The sequence below is a fragment of the Pongo pygmaeus genome, chromosome 12 (assembly GCF_028885625.2).
Source record: "Pongo pygmaeus isolate AG05252 chromosome 12, NHGRI_mPonPyg2-v2.0_pri, whole genome shotgun sequence".
Taxonomy (NCBI): domain Eukaryota; kingdom Metazoa; phylum Chordata; class Mammalia; order Primates; family Hominidae; genus Pongo; species Pongo pygmaeus.
The window spans coordinates 42,966,119-42,989,297 of record NC_072385.2 but is presented as its reverse complement, the minus strand read 5'-3'; the positions used below and the strand labels follow the sequence as shown (position 1 = coordinate 42,989,297).

Here is a 23,179-nt window from a genome sequence, read left to right as displayed (position 1 = left end):
ATTTCTCCATGTCAGACAGGCTGGTCTCGAACTCGTTGACCTCAAGTGATCCGCCTGCCTTGGCCTCCCAAAGTGCTGGGATTACAGGCAAGGGCCACCACGCCCAGCCTTTTTTCTTTTTTTTTAAATTGCATTTTTTTCCTATAGGGATAAAATTTCAGGAATGTGAACACTTTTTCAGAGGGAAGGGTTTTAATACATAGTACATTTTGTTGTTTTCAACAAGGTAGTGTTAGAGTTACAGGGTGCTTTTTAAAAGTATGAATTTTGTATCCAGTCAGACTTCTAGGATCAGTACACAGAAATTCTACCATAGTAGGGCTCATTATTATATACACTCGAAATAAATGTCTAAACATAATATTTAACAGCTTAACAACATAGGTAAGTGACTCCTTATTCATTATCATCATTCGAACATGTTTCACCACATCTGATGTGTGGATTTGAAAGTAATGAAAACAAAATGTGAGCTATTTTGTTGTTGTTGTTGCTGAGATGGTGTCTCACTCTGTCGCCCAGGCTGGAGTGCAGTGACCTGATTTTGGCTCACTGCAACCTCCGCCTCCCAGGTTCAAGCGATTCTCCTGCCTCAGCCTCCCGAGTAGCTGGGATTACAGGCACCTGCCACCCTGGCTAATTTTTGTATTTCTAGTAGAGACAGGGTTTCACCATGTTGGCCATCTGGTCTCCAACTCCTGACCTCAAGTGATCCACCTGCCTCGGCCTCCCAAAGTGCCGGGATTACAGGCATGAGCCAGCACACCCGGCCGAGATGTTTTAAAAAAAAAATAAAACTTTTTTTTTTTGAATACTCTTACCTTTTTCCCTTTAAAATTTTTTTCTACTACGTGGTAATTTTTTTGGTAAGACTCAAAGTTTCACAGTATTTGAATATCATTGCTTATAAAGACTTAAATTGGCAATTTAAAAAGAACTATTTTGGGCCCTTTTTTTTTGGTAGGTAAACCTACAGTTGTGGACACCATTATTATAGTGTCATAACTTTCTGAATGGAGTTATATTCCATTCGTATCTCCAGTGCAACTTACTAGAAAGTTAACTCTAAGATTGTTATGAGATGAGATTTTGAGAAGCTAGTTTGAACTGTGTTGCTTTTCTTTTTACAGGACGGCCTCCTGGTCCTGAAATGGAATACTGCACTGACAGAGAGTCATACTCCTTAGCTGCTGGCTTGGCCCTGGGCATGGTCTGCTTGGGGGTAAGCATAGCCTGTGCCTTCCCATGCTACAGTTAGGACATCTACATGTTGAGACAAATAACGTTGACACCTAAACCTGAATATTGTCTCTTACTATGACTTAATCTGCTGCCCAGCTTTCTTGTCTTTTTGGATATTTTTCAAAGTACCAGATTTGCAAATTGAGAGAAACTGTGGTCAAGAGTGGGACTTTAAGATTTCTTTTCCTCCAGCTTACAGTGTTCATGAACAAACTAAAGGGAATAAAGTTTTTTTTTTTAAAGCGTTCAAGACATAGAATGAGTAAGTGACAGCCCACTATGACTGAAAACAGAGAATAGTGAAAACGTATATATATGATCAGGAGCCTTAAGAGTCTATAGTAGCTGCTTGAAACAAACCCCAACCCCCTTTTGCCATAGTGATGTTCACTGTGTATCCCAGAATGTTGTCCCAGTAGCATCTTCCTTGTGACAAAATGCAGTATCAGATTGACCCATCTTTAACTCCATCCAAGAGATGTGTACAGAATTACCAGAAATGTTTCATTAAATGATTGTTTCACTTGAAATGTGGTTCCCCTTGAAAAACCACCAATACATTGTTATGGTCAAACTAAATGATATAAAGAAAGTTATAAGGCCAAGGTGATCAGATCACCTGAGATCGGGGGTTCGAGACCAACCTGACCAACATGGAGAAACCCCATCTCTACTAAAAATACAAAATTAGCCAGGTGTGGTGGCACATGCCTGTAATCCCAGCTACTAGGGAGGCTGAGGCAGGACAATCGCTTGAACCCAGGAGGCGGAGGTTGTGGTGAATCGAGATCACACCATTGCACTCCAGCCTGGGCAACAAGAGTGAGACTCCATCTTAAAAAAAAAAAAGTTATAGTGGAAGGAATTTTTTCTCATGTGTGTTCTGAAAATCCACCTTGTGGTTGACCATCTGTTAGGGCCTTGAATTCTCACATTGGCACATGAGCTAAAGAGGCTGGTGGTATAATGGAAAATAATCAGCTGGGTGTGGTGGCTCATGCCTGTAATCCCAGCACTTTGGGAGGCCGAGATGGGCAGATCACGAGGTCAGGAGATCCAGACCATCCTGGCTAACACGGTGAAACCCCGTCTGTACTAAAAATACAAAAAAATTAGCCGGGCATCGTGGTGGGCACTTGTAGTCCCAGCTACTCGGGAGGCTGAGGCAGGAGAATGGTGTGAAGGAGGCGGAGCTTGCAGAGAGTCGAGATCGTGCCACTGCACTCCAGCCTGGGCAAGAAGGCGAGACTCCATCTCAAAAAAAAAAAAGAAAAGAATCACACAGGAAATTGCAACTTGAATTCTGGTTCTAACTAGTGAGTCAAGTCATTTAACTACATTATTGTCTATTGCTTAATCAGCTTCATGGATTGTTGAGCCAGATGGCCATGTTTTATATATAGCCCTGCAACTTACTATAATAGCTGTATAACCTTGGGCTTAATCCCTCTGTGCCACACTTTCCTTATTTATAAAATAGGGTTTTAATAGTAGCTATTTGATATGGCTGTTCATTCATGTTAAACACAGAATAGTGCCTGACACAGAGCATGCATTTAATAAATTGCTATTATTATCATAGTTATTGTTAGTTCTTAAGTACAATAATGAAAGTATTCAGGTATTTACAGTTCAGGTTTCAATTATATAACTAATATTTTTCTTGTTAAATGTAACTAAAGCTCTTATGTATTTTAAGACAGTACTTAAAGTTGAACATTCATGTATTAAAACTTTTATGAGAATTATTAATATTTATTAACTCATGATTAATGTTTGCTTTAAATTGGAAATAAAACAAAACCCGAAATAACCTGCTTTGAAGTTAGTTCATTTTTATATTTGTTATGGGTATGTGTTATGGATCTTCCTCCATAAAATTTCTTTTCACTTGTCTGTTATTGTCTTTTCCAGCATGGCAGCAATTTGATAGGTATGTCTGATCTCAATGTGCCTGAGCAGCTCTATCAGTACATGGTTGGAGGACATAGGCGCTTTCAAACAGGAATGCATAGGGAGAAACATAAATCACCAAGTTATCAAATCAAAGTAAGTACACAGCAAAGTAATAGATCAAAAGTCTGGAAGCTGGTAAGTTAATTGGAAAATACTAGTGTTCATACTGACATTGGTAAATATGTTAATTTTAAGCATAGTTATTATTCAGAGGAATTTTATAATAATTTAGAACTCTTTTACATGCATAAATTCTTCTTTCAATAGGAGGGAGATACCATAAATGTGGATGTGACTTGTCCGGGTGCTACTCTAGCTTTGGCTATGATCTACTTAAAAACCAATAACAGGTATTTCTACCCACTCACCCTTCCTCCCGCGGTGATAGTGTGATGTCCTCTCTGACCTTGGTTGTAAAATTCAGTTATCTCATGTGTTTCTTTCCCCTGTGCTGGATTAAGCTGATTTTCGTTCTTTCAAGTACTGTAAGTTTTTGAAAGAAAACTTGCAGTATTTGAAGTTATGAAGACTTTACCTAGAAATAATGTATTTGGCTATTTTGATGGTATTTGACAATATAGTTTTCAATTTCTGTTCATTTCTGTTTTGTAGTTGATGTCAGTAACACCCAAACAATGCCCATGTTTGTTTTCATTAATTTAGCATATTGCTGTGAGGACTGGTTAAGCCAGAAATACTTATCATTAGTGTGATCTTGGTTACCATGTAAAACAATGGTTTTTGCCTACTTCAAGAGCTTTTGTAATTACCAAACCATCTACCTTCCTAACTTGCTATATTAATGCTGACGCTTGAAAGTAAGATCTTTGGCATTTATGCTTGCACGTTGCATGAAGAGTGAGTTGAGTACAAGACGTTATGCCATGTATTAAGTCTATTAATTAAAAACAAATTCTAAGATTCAAGGAGCTTTTCAGTGTTCCACATTTCTCCCTTTAGAAAAAGTAAATGTGTGCAGAATTAACAAAGTGTTTAAAAATAGATATTTGTTACTTTACTATTTGGATGAATGTGTAGGACAGTGCTTCCTTGGCACTGGGGATATTTCATTGAGCAAAACTAAAAATATCTTCCCTCATGGAGTTTATGTTATAGTAAGACATACATGTACATCTATAATAACTATTATGTTAGAAGGTGTAAAGTATTGTGAAAAATATATAGAGCAGTAGTGGAGTGGGAAGAAATGTTTTGAAATAGAGCTTGAGATTCTTGATTATCTTGCCCTCTGCTTGAACAGTGTCCCTTACTGTTTTCCTCCACCACCAGATCTATTGCAGATTGGCTCCGAGCCCCTGACACCATGTATTTGTTGGACTTTGTGAAGCCAGAATTTCTCTTGCTTAGGGTATGCTTTGTCTTCATTTGTGTTAACATGAGAAGTCTATTTATGGTTCTTAAACTTAGCTTGTGAGCTGGGCACAGTGGCTCACGCCTGTAATCCCAGCACTTCAGAAGGTTGAGGCAGGAGAATTGCTTGAGTCCAGGAGTTTGAGACCAGCCTGGGCAACACAGGCTGGTCTCCATGAATGAATGAATGAATGAATGAATACCAAACATAAATGTCTTTACAAGAGAGCCTTTTATTTTTAATTTGTCATGCATATCTAATTGGCAGTGTTCATTTGAAATTTCGCAAATTGGACTTTGGGAATCCCAAGAAAGGTAACCACGTTGATACATAATACTTGGAGTGACATTTCACTTTCTCACATTATTATTCAAAACTTCCTAAAAAGCAACAAGTGATTAGGACTTTTTTACTGCTTTGTTTTACATTTTTGGATTACTATCAGAGATGTAATAATACTGTTAAGGTTGAATCTAAAGAAAATAACAATTTGACTTAATTGTCCAAAATTTTCCCTCTAATTCTTTTTTTTTCTGATGTTTAAACTTAGCATATGGAAGCTTTTAAATTATGATGTAGATAGAGGTATGATTCTTTCCTTTGTGATTTTTTTCTTTTCCAGAGTACGTTTTAAAAAGTACCCCCACAAGCCCTCTAAACTTTGATGATATTCAACTCAATTTTAGTTTTTCTTTGTTAGAATTTAAATCTTTATTTTAATTAGTAGTTTAATGAGTAAGACGGTTCCCAACTTAGGATTTTTAACTTAACCGTAGTGTGAAAGCGGTACTCATTCAGAAGAAACTACTTCCAATTTTAATTTTAATTTTTTTCTTGTACTCCTGGCGGTATGATGCTCTCATGGTGTTGGGTAACGGCAGCAAGCTGCAGCTCCCAGTCAGCCATGCAGTCATGAGGGTAAATGACCCATACTCTACAGTTTACTATGCTGACAGAGAATTTCACTCAATTATAGGCTAATTTGAGTGTTCGGAGCATGTTTAAGGTAGGCTAGGCCAAGCTGTGTTGTTTGGCAGGCAAGGTGTATTAAATGTATTTTCTTTTTCTTTTTTTTTTTTTTTTTATGAGATGGAGTCTCGCTCTGTTGCCCAGGCTGGAATGCAGTGACACCATCTTGGCTCACTGCAACCTTTGCCTCCTGGGTTCAAGCTATTCTTGTGCCTCAGCCTCCTGAGTAGCTAGGACTACAGGCATGTGCCACCATGCCCGGCTAATTTTTATATTTTTAGTAGAGATGGGGTTTCACCATGTTGGCCAGGCTGGTCTCAAACTCCTGGCCTTCAGTGATCTGCCCGCCTTGGTCTCCCACAGTGCTGGGATTACAGGCATGAGCCACTGAGCCTGGCCTAAGTGTATTTTCAGCTTAAGGTATTTTCAGCTTACAATAGGTTTATCAGTACATAACCTTCCTGCATTTGCATATACTTATTTTTCAAAATTCTCATCAGTCGGGAACTGATTCTTGTTCTGTTTATTATTATCATTGTTATAAAATGTATGAACTTTACTTGCTCTAATTAATTTTATCTCTGTTGCATTTTTAAGACACTTGCTCGATGCCTGATTTTGTGGGATGATATTTTACCAAATTCCAAGTGGGTTGACAGCAATGTTCCTCAAGTAAGTACATATAATAAATATTATATCTTTAGTAGCATAAAATTATGATTTCTTATGGGATTTTTCAAAATTCTGTAAAATATTTTTTCTTATGAAGGCAATATTGATCATTAGGATACCTCTTAAAGACCTAAGAACTTTCATTTTAAGATTCTGTGCTGCACAGACCACCGCCTTCTCTTTTAGCCTCAGGTCCCTAGAAATTGTAGTTTTTAAAAATTAAATATGAATATCGGTGTTGCATGGGAGTTAAAAAATGAAAGGAAAAAACTAAATATGTTTGCCAGAATACTCTAAAAAAGCGTTGATATTTTTGTCGTAATTAAGTGCACATTTCTAAGATGCTATTTTACTTCGTGACAATTTTAGATCTCCTAATAACTCTTTTAATTACTTTATATCATATTTATTCCATAAGCCAAGTATACTAGTTGAAAATAAACAGATTTTTTTGGTAAAAACTGAAAATTGAATATTGTAACTAGCCACTGCCCTTAGACAACTGTCCATGTCTAGTGGTCTCAGTTTCTTTATGTAGATTTTTTCTTTCAGTATTTTCGGTTGAAAGAAGTTTATATGAACACTCACATCACCAATAGACTCTGTAATAATATTTTACTGTATAAACATGTTTAATCACTTATCTATCCACTTATCTATTCCTCTATCTAATCCAACATTTTTTGATGAATTTCAATGTTAGTTCCAAACAGTAATACACTCCATCCTAAAATTGTACCATACATATTAATTAGAATTGGTATTTACATTTTTTCTTTTTAAGATAAAATTTATATATCGTGAAATGCACGAATGTTAAGTATCCTATTGGGTAAGATTTGACTAACTAACACATAGGCCTGTGGAAACCAGCCTCTATCCCTTGTGCCCGTTCCCGCTTTGTGCATTCACCTGTACCCCCAGGGTAACCAATATGTATTTTGTTTTTCTTCCAAAATATGTTAATTTCCAGATGTAGAACTTTACATTAATGAAGTCACATACAGCATATACCCTTTTGTATAAGACTTCTTTCAGCGTTTTCAAGATATTGAGTATATTAATAGTTCATCCTTTTTATTATTAGGTGGTACCGATTGAGTATTTCTTATCTGAAATGCTTGGGACCAGAAGCGTTTTTGGATTTTGGAATACTCGAAATTATACTTACTCGTTGAGCATCCCTAATCTGAAACTCTGACATCCGAAATACTTAAATGAGCATTTCCTTTGGGCATCATGTTAATGTTCAAAAAGGTTTGGATTTTGAGCATTTTGGATTTTGGATTTTCGGATTAGGGATCCTCAACTTGTGTATTCCATTTGTAGTCCTATTAGGTAGGGTTGGAATTACTGAGGCATAGGGTAGATGGTATATTTAGTTTTATTAGAAATGATAAATCTTTTCCCAAAGCAGCTGTACCATTTGACACATTGACCAACAGTGTTTGAGAGTGTTGGCTGTTGCCCATTTAACCGATAATTAGTGGTGTTAGTTTTTTAAGTTTTAGTGCTGCTGATGAATATGTAATGATATTTGACTGTTGTTTAAATTTGCATTTCTCTGCTGACTGTTAATGTTGAGAACTTTTTCATTGGTTTATTGGTCCTCCATCTATCTTTTTTTGTGAAGTGTCTGTGCATGTCCTTTGCTTATTTTTTTAAAAAATTTGTATTTTTATTACTGCACTGCTGGAGTTTTTTTAATGCATTCTAGAAACCTGTTCTTTGTCAGATTTCTTTTTTTTTTTGAGACGGAGTCTTGCTCTGTCGCCCAGGCTGGAGTGCAGTGGCGTGATCTTGGCTCAATGCAAGCTCCGCCTCCCAGGTTCATGCCATTCTCCTGCCTCAGCCTCCCAGGTAGCTGGGACTACAGGCACCCGCCACGACCCCCTGCTAATTTTTTGTATTTTTAGTAGAGACGGGGTTTCACCGTGTTGGCCAAGATGGTCTCGATCTCCTGACCTCGCGATCTGCCTGCCTTGGCCTCCCGAAGTGCTGGGATTACAGGCATGAGCCACCGCGCCTGGCCTGTCAGATTTCTTTTGCAAATATCCCTCCCAGTCTGTGGCTTGCATATTCATTTTCTTAGTAATAATTTTGATGAGCAGAAGATATTAGAATGTTAAATAATGTCTGATTTGTCAGTTTTTTCTTATGGTTATTCTCTATTCCTATGAAAAAAACCATTTGTCTAACCCCATCATGAAGATAATCTTTTCTACTTTCCTCTAAAAGCCTCCAAAGTTTTAGTTTTTATGTATACTTACATAATTCATTTCAAAGTAATTTTGTATATGATATGAGGTACAGGTTGAGGTTGTCTACCAGGGAAGCTCATCAGAGACTCAGCGCCCAAGGTTTTAATTGGGAGCTGACATGTAGGTAAGGTACCCTCTGACTTACATGTAGGTAAGGTACTCTCTGACTTGCATGTACCCAAGTTCCACATTCTCAGGAGAATGTGTGTTAGCCTAAACCATGTTGTTTGTAGTTCAGGCACAGTAAACACAGATATATACATTTTGTTTTAAAGCAACCGGTTAATTTACTTGGAATCAGATTGTCAGTCTTTCTTGGTTGCTAGCTCTAATCTTGGTGCACGTCTTTATCCTGTGGGCTGTTGGAGTCTGCCCTGTGCACACATGGTTCATGGATCAGGCAGACATTTGCACAGAATTTATATACAGAGCTCGGGGCCCTGTCTCTGTGGCTCTCTCCTTCGTCGTATTCTGTCCTCACCTCCCAATGGATGTGGTATTTTCCTGTATCCTAGTTGTTAAGGCCAAGAAGGTTGTGAGCTTTTAATTGTAGCTTTTGCCATCTTTCTTGGCCCAGATAGACCTGCTTTCAGAGCAGAAACCACGGAAAGGAAAATGTATCTAGTGGTGTTCCTCTCTTCCATGGATCACCTCTCCCCTCTAGAATCTGCTTGCTTTTGTTCTCACTCCAGTGTCTTGACATCAGGAGTTGGTGAAATAAGCCCACCTGATTTTTAGAAAGAAAATTTTATTGGAATATGGCCGTGCCCATTTGTTTACTTATTATCTGTAGCTGTTTTTTCTTACAAATGCATAGATCAGTAGTTGCTGCTATTTACTATTTGACCCTTTTAGAAATAGTTTACCGACCCCTGCCATAGATAGTTTGGATTTTATATTTTGTCTAGGGTTTATACTTGTTGTATGAGTTGATCCTATAGGAGTTTATTCATCTATTATTTGAGGAAGTAGAACTCCTAGGTTTGTTTTTATTTGTTTAGTTCTTCCAGTTTTGTTAATCACTGATATGAAAGAGATGAGGAAGAATTGTTTTAAATGACTCGCTCATTTGTTACCATAATTTTAACTCTGGCATATTCAGATGTCAGAGATTTTAGTTTTTATGAAAGTGCTCTTTAAAATGTATATTGTAGGATGAAATACTTTTTCTTTCACTCCTTCATTCAGCACATACTCATTAATCCTCTGTAAATGCAAGGCATGTGCTAAATTCTGTAATACATTAAAGATACATCAGACATACAGAGTGTTCTCAAAAAACTTTAGTTTATTAAATGCACTAAGTTTAGCTTACTGAGATTAAACATGTATACAAGTAACTGTAATTCCAAAGTGGAAAGTATAAATTCATGTTAGAGAGTGGTCTTTTTTGCGGCCTGGTGTGGTGGCTCATGCCTGTAATCCCAGCACTTTGGGACGCCAGGGTGGGCACATTACTCGAGGTCAGAGTTCGAGACCAACCTGGCCAGCGTGGTGAAACCCTGTCTCTACAAAAAAAAAAAAAAAAAAAAAAAAACCCACAAAAAACAGTGGTCGTTTTTTGTTTTTATGAAAATATGGTTTTTGGACTTTTAGTATAGAATAACATCTCTCTCTTTTTTACTTCAGACTTTATAATGTTATATTTGGTCTTTATTACATCAGGGATACTGCAAATAGGAGAGAGAACAATTTCACAGTTCTCATTGATATTTCCTATCAGCTTCCACTTTTCTCTGGGTTCTCATCTGGAGCTACATTGATTCTGGAGCAGGGTTCCTTGTAGTGAGCAACCTAGCGTTAAAAGGAGGATTTTTTTTTTTTAAAGGTCACTTTGTAAACTGCTTGTCTGTTTGAACTTAGGGCATATGTAAAATAACAACTAGCACTTTTTCTTTCATAAAAAGCTTTACATACAGGGTGCAGTGACTCATGCCTATAATCCTAGCACTTTGGGAGGCCAAGGAGGGTGGATTGCTTAAGCCCAGGAGTTCAAGACCAGCCTGGGCATCATAGTGAGATCCCATCTCTACAGAAAAATACAAAAATTAGCCAAGCATGGTGGTGTGCACCTGTAGTCCTAGCTACTTGGGAAGCTGAGATGGGAGGATTGCTTGAGTCTGGGAGGTAGGGCTGCAATGAGCCGTGATCGCACCACTGCACTCCAACCTGGGTGACGGAGGAGACCCTGTCTCAAGGCAAAAAAAAAGAAGAAAGATATTTTAAGTCTTTGATTTGGTGATATTCAGTACATAAGAAGACTGTATTATAAGTGCCTTCTAATATTTATTTATTTTATTTTATTTTATTTTTGAGACTGAGACAGGGTTTTGCCTTGTTGCCCAGGCTGGAGTGCAGTGGTGCGATCTTGGCTCACTGCAACCTCCACTTACCGGGCTCAAGTGATTCTCGTGCCTCAGCCTCCTGAGTAGCTGGGATTACAGACCCAGCTAATTTTTTGTTTTTCGGTAGATACGGGTTTCACCATGTTGGCCAGGCTGGTCTCAAACTCCAGGCTTCAAGTGATCCACCTGCCTTGGCCTCCCAAAGTGCTGGGATTACAGGCGTGTAAGCCACTGCGTTCAGCCAATATTTATTGTTGTATTGAAGAAAACATCCTGAAATGTTAAGAAATCTTCTAAGAAATCTTCTCAGAAGATTAAAAGAATAAATCTTAAATACATTCATATATTTAGCAAATATTAGCTTTATCTTTTTTGGCTTTTTTCTTTTGGGAGAAAAGGATCAAATGTCTTCTTGGTTATTACAGCTAGATATTCTGTGTATGTTTTTTTGTAAATTGTTCATTACCTATACTAAAAGGAAAAGGATGTCTTTTCTAAACAATAGTTGTAACATAGCTGATAAACATATTGACAGTTTAGCTTAGCTTAGCCTAGTGAATAACCTCACATGTGGTAGGTATGTTGGATTAATGCTGGAAACATCCCGTAAAGAAGAAGTCTGATTAGAGTTCTCGCCTATTTCTCTTTTCCCACTTCTTCCCCTCACCCCTGCCCCAATTCTAAAGCCATCATCTTTGTATTTCAGTTGACTGGTATGCAATATTTTGACCCTGTTACTGATTCAGAATATACTTACGTCTTCCTGTTTATATTTGTTCAGCTCTATTTAATTATTATTATTATTATTATTTTTTGAGACGGAGTCTCACTCTGTCACCCAGGCTGGAGTGCAGTGGCGTGATCTCGGCTCACTGCAACCTCCACCTCCCAGATTCAAGCGATTCTCCTACCTCAGCCTCCTAAGTAGCTGGGATTACAGGCATGCACCACCACGCCCAGCTAATTTTTGTATTTTTAGTAGAGATGGGGTTTCACCATGTTGGTCAGGCTGGTCTCGAACTCCTGACCTCGTGATCTACCTGCCTTGGCCTTCCAAAGTGCTGGGATTACAGTCGTGAGCCACCATGCCTGCCCTTAATTATTATTCTTACTTAGCCCATCTTAGATTTGAAATTTGATTACATTCAATGAGATTAAAATATAGGCTTTTGAGTGTAATGGTTTGCTAAAGCTTACTTTATATAAATATAACCATGATAAGCAGTATGTTATTCTTCAGATTATTAAATATTTGTAATGAGAACATTGATATCTAAGTGTTCTTGCTTTCTATATTGACAGATTATAAGAGAAAATAGTATCTCTCTCAGTGAAATCGAATTGCCGTGCTCAGAGGATTTGAATTTGGAAACTTTGTCGTAAGTGATGTATAATGCAAATTAGCTATCCTAGCATCTATCAGATAATTAAATTGAAATATACTATGTGGGAGTAATATTGTCCCTGATTTAAGTAATTCTGAATCCCACACGTTTCTAACCATTATTTATCAGATGTTCATGACGTTGGTTAAAGCTCTCTGAAGTATAGAGCTCTTGCCCTCAAAAAGCAATATTGGAGATTTAACTTGTATGTATTTGTCTTTTATCCTTTCCATTAAAAAAATTGGCAACAATTTTAAAAATTGTTTTTGCTGCATATGAAACTGTAGGCAAGGGGCAAACTTCGTAAGTAAGGTGACCCGATGGCTTCTGCTGAAAAAAAAAAAAATACATAGAAATCTGCTGACTGAGCAGAGGGCACTTGATCATTCCCAGAAAGATATAAACTAGCTTAGAGAACTGGAATATTTATTGTTACTTATTTCAAGTTAATTTTAAAGTAAAATAATGACTATTAAATTTCTTGTCACCTGTTTTCAGCCAAGCACACGTCTACATAATTGCAGGAGCCTGTTTGTCTCTGGGTTTTCGATTTGCTGGCTCAGAAAACTTATCAGCATTTAACTGTTTGGTAAGAAGTATTTTAGTTTACTGTGTTCTTTTTTTGTTTGTTTTAACAAAGCTTTAAGATGCTTCTTTTAACTTGGAATTTTTTCTTTTGTTTTTCTAGCATAAATTTGCCAAAGATTTTATGACTTATTTGTCTGCACCTAATGCTTCTGTTGTAAGTCTTTTTATCATTCTCCTTGGGAATAAAATTAAACTTGAAAAAAATTTACTGATGATCCAGTTACTTATGTGTTATCAGATATCTCTGCGGTTTGTTTGAATGTAGAATGAGAGATTTGAAGAACCATTAGCTTATCTTTTTATTTTTGTTTTGCGATATTAACTTAGGTGAGAATATGATTACCCTGGAAGGATGCACAGGTATCTAGTTCTTGTGACAAGAGAATAAAAAAGGCCATAATATTCACGGATTTTCATACCTCATGTAATTCTGTCTCAGTATTAAATATTGGGAATTTCCTTTTTAAAAAATATTAGTACTTATTAAGGATTCAGTTGCTTTTGAGGCATTGGTTCTCTGATGACAAGACTGAGAGATTTTATTTCCTGGTAAAAGCTACATAGATTTATGCAACACTGTTTATAATATGGAAAAGTTAGAAACCATCAAAAAAGTCTAAAAGTAGTTAATTAAATTTGATTATGGTTTATATATTCTTACACGGTGGAGCTACCAAAATCATGTTATACAAGAATTTTTTGTGGCTGGGTGCAGTGGCTCATGCCTATAATCCTAGCAACTTTGGGAGACTGAAGCAGGAGGATCATTTGAGCCCAGGAGGTTGAGATCAGCCTGGGCAACATAGGGAGACCTCATCTCTACAAAAAATAAAAATTAGCCAGGTGTGGTGACACACACATGTAGTCCCAGCAACTTGAGAGGCTGAGGTGGGTGGATCCTTTGACCCCAGGAGGTTGAGGCTGTTGCATCACTACACTTCAGCCTGGGTGACAGAGTGAGAGACCCTGTCTCAAAACAAAAAAAAAACAAAAAAAAAACCCAACTTTTTTTTGTGAGTGAAGCTTGCTTGTAATAGGTTATTTAAAAGGTTAAAACTATTGTGTAGAGTAACATCTCCATTTCATTTGGAAAAAATATGTGTAGGTAAAGGAAAAATTCAGAGAAAAAGCCAAAATGTTAACACCAGTTATCTTTGGGTGTGACATTCCAAGTGATTGCTATGTCTTGATATTCAATATTTGAAATTATCTCTGTTGAACTTATATTTCATAATCAGGGAAAATATTTGTATTTACAGATTTTTTTTTTTTTGGAGACAGTGTCTCGCTCTGTCGCCCAGGCTGGAGTGCAGTGGCGTGATCTCGGCTTACTGCAAGCTCCGCCCCCCGGGTTCACGCCATTCCCCTGCCTCAGCCTCCCGAGCAGCTGGGACCACAGGCGCCCGCCACCATGCCCGGCTAACTTTTTGTATTTTTTAGTAGAGACGGGGTTTCACCATGTTAGCCAGGATGGTCTCGATCTCCTGACCTCGTGATCCGCCTGCCTCGGCCTTCCAAAGTGCTGGGATTACAGGCGTGAGCCACAGCGCCCAGCTCAGATTTTTTTTTTAAGTTACAAACTTTTGTAGTCTTCTAATGATGGCTCAGCTAGTTCTGATAATAAAGAAATGTAACACAACAGTTACAGTGATGTCATCTCTTCACCTTACAGACAGGTCCTTATAACCTAGAAACTTGTCTGAGCGTGGTGCTGCTGTCTCTCGCCATGGTCATGGCTGGCTCAGGAAACCTAAAGGTTTTGCAGCTTTGTCGCTTCTTACACATGAAAACAGGTGGTGAAATGAACTATGGTTTTCACTTAGCTCACCACATGGCCCTTGGGCTTCTATTTTTGGGAGGAGGAAGGTAAGTGAATATGTATTTTTCCATTGAAAAGCTCTCATTGGTGAGATCTATAAGGGTGACTTACTTTGATCTTGAAGATAACATGAAAAATTTAAATTCTGACTAGCTCTTAGCTTAACTAGCAGCATTATTCGACTTGATGGGCTTCTTTGTAGTTTAACCGTCAACTTATGGTCTACTCAGTAGAATTACCATCCTCTCTAACACACTGAGCATTACTGTATTTCTCAGAATAGTCTATGCTCAGTGTTTCAGTGCATCACTGCTTGTGCCCATCTGGTTAAAAATTTTACCATTCCACTAAGCTACTTTCTCAGAAAGGTCACAAACAAAATTGTTTACTAGATCCTGTGACATTTTCTTAGTTTTCAGCTTTCTTGATCTTTTTCCAACATGTGCCATTCCTGACTACATCCTTTATAAGACTGCCCTGGCTTTAGATGAACCAAAAACACATATACAGAAAAGTGTATAAATCATAGCATGCACAGGTCAAAGAGCTATCTACCACAGAAAAATCTCTTTGTTATCATGTAGATCAAGATTCTGTATAGCACTTGCAACTCACAGCACCCGTCTCTGCTTCTGCCATGCGCCCCTCTCAATCACTATTACCTTCCTTTCCCCAAAGATAGCCCTATCTAGTCTTCTAACACCTTACGTTGGTTTTGCCTGTTTTTGACATTTAAATTGAATTATACACGATGTATCCTTTTCCACTTTACTTTTGCTCAACATTATGTTTGTAAGATTCATGTTGTATGTAGCAATGGATTATTCAAGTTTCAGTGTTGTATTACATTTCATTGTATGACTGTACCACATTTTATTGATCTCCCCCATTGATAGATATGCTTCTTGCTTCTAGTTTGGGGCTGTTATGAACAGTGCTGTTAGGGAAAGTTGTACATGTCTTCGATTTTGTTGTATATAGAACTGTGTGGAATTGGGTCATATAGGTTGTACGTGTGTATTCACTTACAGTGAATAATACCATCAGTGCTGCAGTGCACTTGTACCATTTTATATACTCATGTGCAGGATGTGAAGTTCCAGTTGTTCCATATCCTTGTCAACCCTTGTTACTGTTATAGTCTTTTTAGTTTTAGCCAACTAGTAGGTATATAACAGGATTTCATTGTGGCTTTAATTTCTGTATTTCTGAATAATGTTCTTGAGTACCATTTTACACTTTTAATAGCCAACTGCAAAACCTCTTTTGTGGTGTCCAAATCTCTTGCTACCCAGTTTTTATATTTATTTATTTTAAAATCTTTGTTTGTGGTAAAATACACATAACATAAAACATCAGTTTTTAAGTATGCAATTAAGTAGTGTTAATTATATTCACACTGCTGTGCAACCAATCTCCAGAAATTTTTCATCTTGCAAAACTGACATTCTATAGCCATTGAACAACTTCCTGTTTGCCCCTCCCACCAGCCTCTGGCAGCCACCATTCTACTTTCTGTTTTGATGAGGTTGATTGCTCCACATTGGTTTAGCTTTGTATTGATTTCTATGGGTTCTTTAAACTATGTCCTAAGCCCTTGGTCAGTTTTGTTTGTTGCAGTTATCTTTGCAACCCTAGGGCTTGTTTGCCTTTTCACTCTCTCTCAGTGGTGTCTTTTGATGACACAATTATTAATGTTCTTCTTTTATAGTTTTTACTTTTTTGTGTTGCTTATGAAATATTTTCTGACCCAGAGAAAAGGAGATATTCTCCTATCTTATCTTCTAGAAGTTTTTAGCTTTTCCATTCACATTTGGATCTAAAATCTACCTGGCACGGATTTTTCTCCATGTTTTTTTTCCCACTGCTATTGAAAAATTTATCCTTCACTGCTCTGCAGTACCACCTCTATTATATAAGTTAAGTGCCTATACACCTGTGTTTATTTCCGGGCTATGAGGTTTTGCTGGTCTGTTTTTCTGTACTTGCACCAATACTCCATTGTCTTATGAGTCTTGGTATCCAGTTGAGTAAATCCTTCAACCTCAGTTTTCTTCTTCAAAAGTGTGTTTTTCTCTTGGCTCCTTGCATTTTCATATAAATATTGGAATCTGTTCCATACTAAGTAATCTGATAAAATATTGATCAGAATTGCCTTGATTGTATGTGTCTGTGTTAAGGAGATTAGAATCTGTTACAGTATTGTCTTCCATTCTGTGAATATGGTATACCCCTGCATATATTTAGCTCTAGTGTGTGTGACCTTGATCAATGGCTACAATGTCTGCGTAGGCTAATTTTCCCCTCTTCTTTAAGACTGAGCTTACCATTGGAACTCACCTTTTCAGAAGTACAAAAAGTAAAGATGATCAGAAAGGTGTGCGTTTCCTCTCAACGTGTTTTGTGGAATTGTCTTTCTTTAATTGTTTAGAATTAATAATGGTTAAAGAAATATTACTATGAAAATTCTTATTTATTTTATTCTATGATTTTTGAAAATTTTTGCCTTTCAAAATGAGCCTCTCCGTGTCTCTTAATCCCATCTTTCATTGTTCCAAACTGTATGACTCTCCTTGCTCTTCTTTCGTATCGAATAGATTTTTCTACCATTCTGCTACTGCTTTTCTAGTGATTTTTGGTTTTTGAATGGTCATGTATACTCTGTAACAACATTTAAACTTAGCATAGCTACACCATTATGTTTCTAGCCAAAATTTCTAACATTAGTATCTTAATATTTATCTTTGATTTTTGGTTTATCAAAAGGGTACAAAGAAAATGGCTTATTCCATGCACATGCCAAAATAGATGTATCTCTTTGCTTAAATTTTGAAATCTCTTCTTTCTAATCCGTTAAATATATAAGCATATATAATGAATTATAAGTTCTTATTTAATACTCCAATTATTTTAAAAGACAGGGAAAGAGATTTGGGTATATGTGTGTGCATGTTTGTATGTAATAAAAAGTCAGTGGTTTTAGAAGTGGTTTTATGTGATGTCCTACACCATCTTTATTTCAAAATATATTTTAGAAAAACTTTGGGACTTTAGATTAATTTGCCTGGTTGCTGTACTAAATTTGAGCAACAATAAAGTAATTTAAGGAAAATTTTAATAGACTCTTTACCAAGAGAATATTTTTAAAGTCTATAAAACTTTATCTTGAAAGCGTATCATATTGGTGAGAAAAGAATTTATATTTAGAGGAATAGTTGTTTATACAGTCATTGTAACTTTTTTTTTTTTTTTTTGAGACGGAGTCTCGCTCTTTCGCCCAGACTGGAGTGCAGTGGCGCTATCTTGGCTCAGTGCAAGCTCCACCTCCCGGGTTCACGCCATTCTCCTGCCTCAGCCTCCCAAGTAGCTGGGACTATAGGCGCCTGCCACAGCGCCTGGCTAATTTTTTGTTTTTTTAGTAGAGATGGGGTTTCACCGTGTTAGCCAGGATGGTCTCGATCTCCTGACCTCGTGATCCGCCCACCTCGGCCTCCCAAAGTGCTGGGATTACAGGCGTGAGCCACTGCGCCTGGCCTCATTGTAACTTTTTAATGATAACTTTTGCCTTTTCATTTAATCAGTCATTCTAAAGGAATCCTCATGCTTTACAGAAAGAGAAAAAACTGTTTAAATACCAATGAAAACATCCTGTATTTTTAAAAATCAGATTTATAATTGTATAAATAGGCATATATATTAATAAAATTGGATAAGAAGGTGGCATACTTGGTACATGACTCTTCAATATTTATAATTTCTAGGACTGCATTCATGGTCTTCACTACTGTGCTATTTTATGTTAAAACCTTGCTTCAAGGGTTGCAATTTAACATTTATGGGATATTACTTTGGCTTTAAATAGTGATGATCTTGAAATGGCCTAAGGACTAAATGAAAAGTGGAATGTTCACACCACTGACACTCTTGTATTATGAGGGCATCTTATCAGTATGCCTTACTATACCCCGGTTTCCTGATTCTCAAGAATGCCTTGAAAGTATGTGCAATATAATCAATAACATCTGTCCCCACCGAACTTACTTTGCAGGTACTCTTTGAGCACATCAAATTCTTCCATTGCTGCTCTTCTCTGTGCCCTTTATCCGCACTTCCCAGCTCACAGCACTGACAACCGGTGAGTCTAGTGATTCTGTCTTCAATGTGATACTTACTAAGTTCTCTAAGGGGATCATTTGGTTGTGTTTTGGTTTCATGGAATTATTTCCAAATTAGCATTGTTTTGTTCTTCAACTTAGTTATATTCCTGGCTAAATCTTTTAAGAAAATTATCTCACAAAGTATTAGACCAGAGGATAACTTTGGACACCTGATGACTGACCAGTCTTCTGCCATTCTCAGATCTATAGAACTGCTCTAAACCCAAAAGGAGATCAAGTAAAGTTGTCTTTAGGGAAAAAGTCATCAGGTAAAGGATAGTTGCCAAGGGAAGTTCAAGATACTTTTTTTGTGCTCTAATTATTTAATTCCAAGAGAAAACTTTGTCTGATTTAGTGGCAATGTCTGTATGAGTTTCTTTTTTACCTTTCACATAGATGCCGAGAAATTGTGTATAAATGACATAGAAGGGACAAGAAAAGCAAAATACAGCAAAAAACCAGAGACAATTTAGAAGTGGCAGTGAGCAGTAGAACTTCAACCCATGTAGAAGCAGTTAAAAGCTCTGCGTTTTAGGGTACGAGGAACCACCAACACTTCAGTTTCCCTAGATATAGTTTGAGATATAGCAGGTCTCTTGCATATGGGGGCAGGGAAGAAAATAGACCCTTTAAGACACCTGAGCACTGTGCTCAACTGAAGGCATCCCATGTTGTCTCCCCAGAGACAGGTCAAGAGCCCTTTATTGTTTATGGGAGAAGGGTCAGGAGCACTTATCACAGTAACCTAAGCCATCATTTTAAACTACACTACAATGTATAACCAACAACAGAAGAAAGATAGCTGTTTTACAAAAGTAGCCTAATCTGAAGACCACACTCTGATGGTAGGTGCAGCACAAGAATATTGTTGTTAAGTTAATACACTTCTGACATGTGGCCTCATGCCTGTCATTTAGGAAAGATTTTTTTGAGTTGTTAAAGCCAATTATTGGCTAGGGTACAGTGGAGAGCCACACTCACATACTGCTGGTCATAGCTATTTGGTTTAGCTATTGTAAACAAAGCCATTTGGTGACAAGAATCTTTTTTTTTTTTTGAGATGGAGTCTCGCTCTGTCGCCCAGGCTGGAGTGCAGTGGTGCGATCTCGGGTCACTGCAAGCTCCGCCTCCTGGGTTCATACCATTCTCCTGCCTCTCAGCCTCCCAGGTAGCTGGGACTACAGGCACCCGCCACCACGCCCGGCTAACTTTTTGTATATTTTAGTAGAGACGGGGTTTCACCGTATTAGCCAGGATGGTCTCCATCTCCTGACCTTAGGATCCGCCTGCCTCAGCCTCCCAAAGTGCTGGGATTACAGGTGTGAGCCACCGCGCCCGGCCAGTGACAAGAATCTTTATGTAATTTGTTAGTGTCAGCTTTTTCTGATCTTTATTGATTTTATTTTTAATAGATTTATAGAAGTAAATATATTTGAGTAAGAAGAGGGAAGTTATTGTCTATAAAGCTTTTTAAAATTGAAGTCTCATTTTATCCTTTTTTTTTTTTTTTTTGAGACAGGATCTTGCTCTGTTGCCCCAGGCTGGAGTGTAGTGGTGCAATCTCAGCTCACTGCAAGCTCCGCCTCCTAGGTTCACGCCATTCTCCTGTCTCAGCCTCCTGAGTAGCTGGGACTACAGGCGCCAGCCACTGCGCCTGGCTGATTTTTTTGTATTTTTAGTAGAGATGGGGTTTCACCGTGTTAGCCAGGATGGTCTCGATCTCCTGACCTTGTGATCCACCCACCTCGGCCTCCCAAAGTGCTGGGATTACAGGTGTGAGCCACTGCTCCCGAGCGATTTTTTTTTGTTTTTTCTTCTGAGATGGAGTCTTGCTCTGTTGCCCAGGCTGCAGTGCAGTGGCGTGATCTCAGCTCACTGCAACCTCCATCTCCTAGGTTCAAGTGATTCTCCTCCCTCAGCCTCCCGAGTAGCTGGGATTCCAGGCATGTGCCACCAGGCCTGGCTAACTTTTGTGTTTTTAGTAGAGATGGGGTTTCATCATGTTGGCCAGGCTCATCTCGAACTCCTGACCTCAGGTGATCCACCTGCCTTGGCCTCCCAAAGTGCTGGGATTACAGGTGTGAGCCACTGTGCCCAGCCTATCTTTCTTTTATGAGATCTTAAAATATGAAAACTTTTTTGTTTTTACATTCTAAAATAGAAATCTTAAAGTTTAAAAAACTTTTTGAGAACCCCAAAGAAAAATATTGCCATACCCACATAGATGTTTGATGTACTGTGTTTCAAGGACGTGTGTATATGTATGTGCAAGTATGTATGTGTAGAAGATCTTTGCTGTCTGAGAAGAATTGACATCGTATTTTCCCCCTTCTTCCCTATCAATCCTTAAGGAAAAAGAAAAAAAAAATCGGAGAAGATAAAAACAGATGCCTATGTTAAGTAGAAAGGGATTTTTGAGAGTGATTGATTTTATAAGTGGTCAGTTTGATAGTAAATATTTTCATGTTATGACACTTTTTACCTCCCTGTAAAACCTCTTCACTGTGAAGACTAAAGTAAAGAATTATTGGGTCAAGGATCAGTTATGTAAAATTTTTAAAAGATAATTTCTCCATTACTTTTTAATAGAATCTTATCTGCCTTTAAGATTTCTGTTCATTTGAAGATATTACTTGAGCTTCTGTCCTGTCTTAGCTTATAGGCAACAGCAGATTGCAGAGCTCATATCGTTACAGTTGTTTGTTACCCACCCTCTGTCTTTTTTGTGAACAGATATCATCTCCAGGCTCTCCGGCACCTCTATGTGCTGGCCGCGGAGCCCAGGCTTCTAGTGCCTGTGGATGTGGACACAAACACGCCCTGCTATGCCCTCTTAGAAGTTACCTACAAGGTATCTCTCCCTATCATTTACTTGTAATTTTATTACCACTCATCCATCTTTGCAGGTCATAATATTTCAAATGTGTTGTCCAGTAAAAGGTGATAAGTAGTGAATTGAACTTTCATAAAAATGGAAGCTTCTAAAGTTATCGTATATCCTGCCAGGCCATTCATGCTCATTTATATTCTCTGGGTATCACTTTTTAGGGATCATCAGCTACTCTTTTGTCCTTAGAGCTTATAATTTGAAAATGTCCCTGTTAACTTTATGTGACTGACAGTAGTGTTTTATATAACTGATTGAGTTAGACCCATTCTTAGATTTGTTAGCTGAAACTTGAAAACCCAAAATTGTGTATTTGATGACAGTTTTCATTTAGATGCATAAATAGATTACAAGTTTTATATCCTTCTTTCATTCAGCAAATTATTAAGTACCTTCTGTGACTCAAAACTGTGCTAGGCTCTGTGGTACAAAATGAGATGACATTGTCATTTTCCTTAAGGATCTTCTATCCCCTGGGGAGCCAGGCATGGATACAGTGGGAATAGAGGGTGATAATTGGAGATGTCTGTGGAATGCAGGGGAAGCAGAGAAGCACCCTCGCTTTAGCTGTTAACTATGGGGTTGAGGCTGTCAACAGTGGACAGTATTTGGAGTAGGCCTGGCCCACTGAGTGGAGCTCCTTCCCAGCGGAGAAGGCAATGTGCAGAAACCCAGCAGCATTGGAGCACGGCCTTCGGTCCTGCTGGCCCGTGAGGAGCAAGGCTAGAAGTGGTGGGAAGGACACATACCCTGTGAGGAATTTAGACATCAGTCCTTCAAGATTCGAGTACCAGAGAGGATTTTATGCCATTTAAAGGTCTCTGTATGGACTGCGGGGATGGGGGGAGGTATAGCGTGGAGATGTTTCTTCTTTGTTGTTTCCACTGACTACCTAGTGAATTGTGGCTGGACTTTTACATTTGTAAAGGGCACTCAGTGGTATGAACAAACCAAAGAAGAATTGATGGCTCCTACCCTTCTTCCAGAACTCCATCTTTTAAAGCAGGTAAGCTGGGCGTGGTCAGGAGTTGGGTCCAAGGGGTCAATTCAACAGAATGGCATAGTGTTAAAAATAGCTAAATAAAAGCCTCTGCTTTCTTCATGTATTGTAGCAGATAAGAAAGCTGCAGCAGGAGGAAAAGTCAGAAAGAATAGAGCAAGTCTTGTCTTAGAGATCTTTATTGATAGCTTAGGTGGCCTCAGAACATGATTTACATTCATTTTTTGTCTGGAAATGGAGCTTGTTAACCTCCAGATGCCTCTTTCTGGCTGTTATTGTTTCCTCTGAGAAACATAGGTTTCAGTTTGTCAGATGAGCATATTTTTCAGCTTTGGGTCAACTATGTTTGCGTTTATCTTGACAGATTAAAGTTAAAGGCCCAAGATACTGGGAACTGCTCATAGATTTAAGCAAAGGAACACAACACTTGAAGTAAGTACATTAAATTTTTCAAATTTACCTTTTAGGAAGTGAATAGAAGTATATAAGAAGGTATAAATTATAGATTATTATCTGGAATGTGACT

General features: G+C 38.0%; 1 protein-coding gene across 3 annotated transcripts in view; it reads left to right on the top strand.

Annotated features, from left to right (window-relative positions):
- Positions 1 to 23,179, top strand: part of ANAPC1 (anaphase promoting complex subunit 1) — a 117,557-nt gene that overhangs the window by 79,649 nt on the left and 14,729 nt on the right. For all 3 annotated transcript variants that reach the window (XM_054474990.1, XM_063648552.1, XM_063648553.1), the window contains 13 exons: positions 1,131 to 1,222; positions 3,157 to 3,291; positions 3,466 to 3,548; positions 4,489 to 4,567; positions 6,137 to 6,211; positions 12,120 to 12,196; positions 12,701 to 12,791; positions 12,891 to 12,944; positions 14,463 to 14,656; positions 18,658 to 18,744; positions 21,500 to 21,617; positions 22,582 to 22,659; positions 23,018 to 23,085. In XM_054474990.1, coding sequence (XP_054330965.1) covers positions 1,131 to 1,222; positions 3,157 to 3,291; positions 3,466 to 3,548; positions 4,489 to 4,567; positions 6,137 to 6,211; positions 12,120 to 12,196; positions 12,701 to 12,791; positions 12,891 to 12,944; positions 14,463 to 14,656; positions 18,658 to 18,744; positions 21,500 to 21,617; positions 22,582 to 22,659; positions 23,018 to 23,085 — 1,231 coding nt within the window. The remainder of the gene's footprint in view (positions 1 to 1,130; positions 1,223 to 3,156; positions 3,292 to 3,465; positions 3,549 to 4,488; positions 4,568 to 6,136; positions 6,212 to 12,119; positions 12,197 to 12,700; positions 12,792 to 12,890; positions 12,945 to 14,462; positions 14,657 to 18,657; positions 18,745 to 21,499; positions 21,618 to 22,581; positions 22,660 to 23,017; positions 23,086 to 23,179) is intronic.